Below are 7,315 nucleotides of genomic sequence, written 5' to 3'. Positions count from 1 at the left end.
AACACGGTCAATTTTTATTCAATTTGCATGCAACTAACGCCAAAATGTTCAGAATTCAACGCCTCATCTTGTGATATGCAATATGACACAATGACGCCCATACTCTTGTTACTGGTTAGGGGTCAAAGGTCAGGGGGGTCACGACCTTGAAAAATATGCGGTTTTTGTCATAACGCGGTCAATTCTTGTCCGCTTTACATGAACCCAGCACCAAAATGTTCAGAATCTAATGCCCAATCTTGTGACACAATGACGTCATAACACATGTCACCGGTTGGGGTAAAATGTCAGGGGGGGGGGGTCACGCCCTTGAAAAATATGCGGTTTTCGGCATAACTCAGTCAATTCTTTTTCCATTTGCATGAAACCAGCATCAAACGAGATTACCTTCTCTTGTTGAAATGTTGTATTCACCGAGCTTGCGAGTGAAGACTCGCCAAAACGACGTGAGTTGATTGTTGTTTAGTCCGTAGCCCCCGAAAGTCGGGGGGGGGGTCATGACATTATAGATATGTGGTTTGTGTCATAAGACCATTCATATGAAACCAGTTCCCCACACTCATACCAAGAACAAAAAAAGTAGTGGCGGCGAAGGTATGCGCTCTATGAGTGCCCGTTCTAGTTGTTAGTGTGATGGTGTAGTCCATCCAGAAATTCTGTAATTTGAGCTTGCATCAAAATAAAACCTCCATCTGCTTTGTGTGAAAACTCCACTTTGGAATTGTGTAGAATTAGGATAATTTGGTGGGAGAGTAGCTGGGCCTAAGGCCCAGACAGAGCCTTCTGCAGGAACCAGGAAATAGTATGCCCGGAGGGAATATTTGCTAGTATGTATATATGTATATTTCTCCATAACAGAAGTTATTGAAATGTTTCATTATCTTTGTAACACGTGCTTGTTTTTGTAATATTATTATTTATTATTATTGTTATTATTATTATCTCGCAGATACAGCAGTTGACAACCAGGAAAGAAAAATGCTAAGCTGATGACTTTGTTGCTGATTATTTCCACACATGTCACAGCCAGGTGTTTTGTGGAACTTGTTTATTTATATCTCCGTTTGATTCAAGTTATACACGTATATATGTACGTGCATCCCACAACCTATTTTAAAGGTCCACAGACACAGGATTTTTTAACCTCCGCCATCGAAGATGGATGGAGGTTACTGTTTTCACCCCTTTCTGTTTGTTTGTTTGTTTGTTTGTGAACAGTATTACGGAAAAACTCCTCGACGGATTTTGACGAAACTTGGTGGGGGGGTTAAGTCTGGTCCAAGGATCATGCCATTAGATTTTGGACTTGGTCCAAAGTCCAATATGGCCGCTATGGCGGCCAATTTGAAAAAATATTTGAATTTTTTTTTTTGCATTTCTACATGTTTTAAGTGATTTCCAACCCCCCCCCAAAAAAAATTGTTCGAGAAAAAAAAATTTTTGCAACTTTTTTTTCAACAAAATTTCGATTTTTTTTTTGCATTTCTACATGCTTTAAGTGATTTCCAACCCCCCCCCAAAAAAAAATTGTTAGAGAAAAAAAAATTTGCAAATTTTTTTTCAACAAAATTCCGATTTTTTTTGCATTTCTACATGTTATAAGTGATTTCCAACAAAAACATGCCAAAATTATAATTGCAGCTGATTTTGGAACTTCAGGTGGATATACCCATGTAAAATCAATTCCTGTCTCAAGGAATCTAGTTATGACGAATTAATTGAGTATGTAAAAGTTAAAAGTAAAAGGGAAAGTTGCAAACTATAACTCTGAGCACTGTTGACGTCAAATTGAATGAATAGGATATCAGGTTCACTTGAGTGACCAAGCAGTATTGGCGGCGGAGGTTTTGCACTCTACCGAGTGCTCCCCCGCTAGTTTTTTGATGTGATTATATAGATTCTAAAGTAATAAACAAAGAGTTAAACATGGTTTTTAATTCTAATAAATAATTGTTGAGGTGTTGCAGTTAAAAAAGCAAACCTGTCGGGTACCACCCATAAAATTTTTCAGAAAACTGCCATAACGTAATTGAGGGAAAAATTCTCAGCATGTAATGGATAATGATGCACAACTCGCTTTGACTCGTCAGAAAGTGAATTTGGCGATAAATTTTCTGATCAATAATCCTCAGATTATAAATTATTCTGTAGAAGGTGTTGTCGGACCGTACATGTATAAACCTGAGGTCAAGATGATGTGGTGGGTTACATGATGTACGATCACTGTGTTTTTGGAGGTGGGGCCAATCAAGCATAAAAGGACACCAAATAACATTAGAATCTTCGTTTTAAGATATTTATTCAAGAAAAGAACAACGATTAAGTGTTAATTGAAGCCATATCTGTTCTTGAAACCAAACATGATTTTCTGTGTCTGTGTCGACCTTTGAGTTTTCATGAAGTTCGAGGATATAAAAAATAAATTAATAGGATGTCGGCAGAATACCTTTCAGGTGTATTTTAAAAACCAATTATGTTTGTATTTTTAATTGTTCGAGTGCATTTCGACCGAATCATAATTTCTCACAATTACTTATTTTGACCTGCAGAAATGCCACCTCAAGCCAAAGAGGAACCACCACCTACACCGAAGATCACAATGACCACTGGAGCACTCTCTACCCTGTCAACACTCACTTGCCTTTCCGAAGCATCTCCAACCACACATGTGAGCTCTGGTGTAACAGTCAGCTCAGCAAGTTCAAGCCAAAGCACCTTGTCACCTTCACGGGGTGATTTTCAGTTGGGAGCATTGTGCAATGACTCAACAAATCACCCACCTTCTTTGCCTCTATTCAAGATTGACCCAGATGGGGATCTGAACAGCTTTGCTATCTTGGATGAGTTTGGGGTAGCAGCCAGTCATGGAAATAGCGGTGTGGCTGCTGGGAGCCTCTTGGACCCTATGGAGTCACCACTTTCACCAATGGACACGGGACAGGTTGTGTTGTTACTTGGTGACGATGGCTTAGATATGGAATGGGCTGACCTTGGCTTGCAGAACTCTGCCTCGGGCATGACACCACTTGGCAGTGCTGGGTCTAGTAGCCTCTTTTCCACAGATTTTCTAGACTCTGACTTGGGCCTCAACACACCCACCGATCTAATTTTTTGATGCCGGCCAATATCGAAGCTCTCTTGACGTCACGTCCTTCCTCGTTTCATGTAGGTTTTGTCCCATTCATCCTTCTTGGGAATGCTTTAGGGAAAGGACAAGACCTTTTTTTCCATGTTGGAAGGGATTATTTTGTTGGAAGCACAGCCAGTCTATCTCTACCTCTCTATCTCTCTCTGTCTATATATACATATCTCTCTAGCTCTAGCTCCAGCTCTATCTCTGTCTGTCTGTCTGTCTGTCTGTCTGTCTGTCTGTGTGTCTGTGTGTGTGTCTCTCTCTCTCTCTCTCTCTCTCTCTCTCTCTCTCTCTCTCTCTCTCTCTCTCTCTCTCTCTCTCTCTCTCTCTCTCTCTCTCTCTCTCTCTCTCTCTCTCTCTCTGTCCTTATTTTTCTCTGTTGCCAGATTCACTTCCTGTACACTTGGAGTAAAGGACCTTGAATAAGGCAGAATCTTCTCAAAGGGCATCAATGCTGGGAGGTTATAAGAGAATAAATATACGGGGGGAATTGTTAAAGTAAAATAAATATGCAGAGTTGTGATGCTGCTGTGCCTGTATGTGGTATTTTTCTCGTTGCTGCTTTCCACAAGAAGACGTTGGGTGTTTGGGAACTTTCAGGGAGATGGACTTCAGAAGTTGAATTTGTATTGCAATTATATTGTAAAAAAAGAAAAGAAAAAAGTAAGCTCAGTTAAAGCAATGAAAAAAAACAAACAAACTGCACTGCTGTATGGATATTTAGGAAATAGCTATTCGGAGGTATAGAACTGTGGGTTCACCTCGTTTTTTTTCGTGATGCTGTCATAGGTGTTGATGGCTGTGAACGCGTTTGCCAACTTGAGTTACACTGGTTGTGCTTCTCTGTTCCAGATCCTGACCGGTTGAGTGCCGAGCTCATTGAAGAGCTGGCAACGTTGAATTTGTAAATCTCTCCAAATTTCATGACGACCGATATCGTGTGTGGTTCCTTGATGAAGTCCCAGGGAATGCCACATGATTTATCCTTTTTTTTATGTTTAAGACGTAATTTGAAAAGATTTATATTTTTCTTCTGATTTGATCAGGAACGCTCTGATTTTCAAACCTGATGTTGGCTTAACGGTCAGATAAGCTGGCTTAAGATCTTAGGGTGCTGAATTTGAGCTCCTGTCGGCCTGTTAAATAACACCAGGTGGGGTTGACTCAGCCTGTCATCCTTTCAAGGTCGGCAAAATGAGTACCAGCTTGCTGGGAAGAATGAGCCATTCGAGTAACCTGCGTCAGAGTGGCGACCTATCCAGGATTGTGCCCCCTTGCCAAGGGGAAAAAACTGCCTCGGCAGCCCTATGTGTCTGAAGATGCGGAATGAGTGGTTCTTCTTCATACTCTGATGTTCAAAGTGGGAATCAAATGGCTTTAAAAAATTTGATCCGTGGCGTTATGTACTCCATTGTGAATTACAAACTCACAGGAACCCCATGTTTTAGCCATTCCAGTAACCAAGACATGGTTACTGCAGCCAAAGTTCAGTAAAATTGTGATTTCTTAGCCAAATTAGATGAGGTTGGTTTCATTATACCACTTTGAGCTGACAGTATGTGTTGGTGACCAAGTTTCATCTTCATTTAAAAAAAAAAAATAAAACAAGCTTTTGCAAAAGTGTTCAAAACTTTGCAAGACTAAGTTCAAAACGATTCTGAGTTTTAGAACAACCTATTGACATTGAACAGTCTGTTCAAAACTGCCCTCACCCCCTCCTTTCCCATTTTCACTCAGCCATATGCAGTTTGTTAAACGTACTGAAAATGTTTTTTTTTTTAGTTTTCATAATAGCTGCAGAGAAAAACCAACGACAACCTGTTGCCAAAATCGGTTCGGACAGCGGATTACAGACGGTCCATCGAGGAGGTAAGGCGTTTCTTTTTCAAGCCATGGTGCAAACCAGTGGAATCCAATGACTCTACACGAGCTCGCACTCCCGCTGTCGGAAGAAAATGTGAAGCAAGTCGACGCTATGAATCTATTTGACCCGTGGTTCAGGTTTTTTATTTTAATTTTTTTCTTGTTGTAAAGGTTCTGCTGCTTGCATGTACCACCCTGTGAATTTCATTGTTTGTATAACTTCTTTTTTGCACTTTGTACATTTATAATGGTTATTTTGTGTGTGTACCATTATATTGTTAAGGCTCTGTATGTAGCTCCAGTGAATGCTTCCTCTGTATCATAACAGGATATGCCTTTCCTTTTTTCTTTTTTCTTTTGTAAATTAAAAAAATATACTACGATGACGTGATGTGATCGTTTGGGTTTTTCTTTTTTGTTCTGCCGTCATTCAGGGCTGGTGGAGGATGCCACGAGCTCCATTTCCAGTCGTGTTCATGCGCGAGCGCTGAAGACTGGAGAAATTAACGGGAATACACTGGATTCAAACTTGTAATGCCTACATTATGAGATGGAATTATTTGATTGCAACGATAATGGGAAAAGCGTCATTTGAGCAGGAAGATTATAATGAAAACAAGCTCAAATGAGCTAAGATCCTTGTCCTTTTAATGATGACGTCATAAAAACGAATATGACATTGTGATGTATCAGGTTTGCGATAAATTATCTGTGCTAATGCCCGGCCTGATTCCCGCAAACAAAATTCAAACAGCTTGCCTAGTTTCGGAGATAATGGTATAGGCGATTTCTATTAGCGGCGATATTATGACGTCTACTTTTTTTCTAGGAAGAATTTCCAAAATCGGAGATGGTTATTGCGTGCGCGTGGGCTTTCTGCATTTTTTTTTTTGTTTGTTTCATGGCAAGACACGTTTCATACATGGCAAGTTTCACGAAGATCCGATGAAAACTCTGGGTTGTGAAACAAAAAAATAGGAATGACGTCATAAAAATTGATATGACGTCATAGTGATGTATCATATGTGCGGTAATTCATCTCTGCTAATGCCCTGTTCGATTCCCACAAACAGAATTTAAAAAGCTTGCCTAGTTTGGGAGATAAATTTTTTAGGCGATTTCCATTAGCGGAGATATTTTGACAACTTTTTTTCTAGGAGGAATTTTCAAAATCGGAGATGGTTACTGTCTGTGCAGGGTATTTTTACATATATATATATATATATATATATATATATATATATATATATATATATATATATATATATATATATATATATATATGCCAAGTTTCAGGAAGTTTCGATGAAAACTGTAGGCTGTGAAACAAAAAAGTCCACAAGAAGAAGATGAAGAGCAACAACGTGAGTAAGACTTAGAGATCCTCCACGAGGATCTAAAAAAAAACAGTGAAACCCATGAGTTTGAATATCAGTCATGCTCTTTCTTGGGCAAGCCACATTTCAAAATTGGCCTCCGAGGTCAACCACCGACTCGGCATCCTCCGTCGTACAAAGTCCTTCATTGGCACTTCTGAACTCCTATCCACCTCCAAGGCCTTCATCCGCAACTTGGAGTTCTGCTCCCCTGCCTCGCATCTTGCTCAGCTTGACACTGTGCAAACCAAGGCCTTCAAGATTATTGGTATCTCCCATGACAAAGCTAGGTCTCATGGGCCGATCACTTCGCCATCGCAAACAGGTCGGTGGTCTCTGTCTTCTACCACCTCTTTTCTGGTCTTGTGCCCTCTGTCCGTGCATTCCCCTTCTGGTGAAACTACCTCATTTGTTCCTCATTTTTCCCACCTGTGGAACCAACTTCCACATCCTCTTCAATCTCATTTTTCACTCCAGATCTTCAAGATAGCTGTTCATCACCATCTAATATCATGCCCAATCAAAAACCATGATCTTTTGTACCCTCGTTAACCTCTCCACCCCCACCCCATCCCAATCCCAATCCCCTCTCTTTCCAAATTTCCAGTTTTTCCCTCCTGCAAGTTTCCTTCTGTATTCATCTTGTCCACCCATGCATCCTCTCCTGCCGTTCATTCCTCCCCACACCCATTTTTTGTTTGCCTCCCCCTATCTTGGCCTTCGGCTTTGCTGTTGGTGTTTCCCCCTCTCAACCCTTCCTTTTGTCCTGTTGTGCACTGATATGTTCAGGGTACTAATACTAGCTCTTCCACAAGCCTCGACTGCATACAAAAAAAAGAGATGAAGTAATTGACTTTTTGGGGAACGTTTAACAGGGTAGGTGATCAACGTTGATTTGCACAAAGCAAATTACTTTCCTTCAAGGTGTTTCAACAAAAACCGT

The 7,315-nt window shown here is 40.4% G+C and overlaps 1 protein-coding gene across 7 annotated transcripts in view; it reads left to right on the top strand.

Annotated features, from left to right (window-relative positions):
• Window positions 1-5,387, top strand: part of LOC147034498 (myocardin-related transcription factor B-like) — a 195,479-nt gene extending 190,092 nt beyond the window's left edge. For 6 of the 7 annotated variants that reach the window (XM_085884262.1, XM_085884235.1, XM_085884220.1 and 3 more), the window contains one exon: window positions 2,550-5,387. In XM_085884262.1, the coding sequence (XP_085740388.1) occupies window positions 2,550-3,115 (566 nt within the window). In that variant the 3' untranslated portion in view covers window positions 3,116-5,387. The remainder of the gene's footprint in view (window positions 1-2,549) is intronic. The other variant, XR_015058994.1, reaches the window with a different exon arrangement.
• The last annotated feature ends 1,928 nt before the right edge of the window (window positions 5,388-7,315 follow it).

Source organism: Eptatretus burgeri, chromosome 1, assembly GCF_056783735.1.
Source record: "Eptatretus burgeri isolate ZD-2024b chromosome 1, Ebu_testis_v1, whole genome shotgun sequence".
In the NCBI taxonomy this organism is placed as follows: domain Eukaryota; kingdom Metazoa; phylum Chordata; class Myxini; order Myxiniformes; family Myxinidae; genus Eptatretus; species Eptatretus burgeri.
The sequence above is the reverse complement of the archived record's forward strand: the minus strand, read 5'-3'. Positions and strand labels throughout refer to the sequence as shown.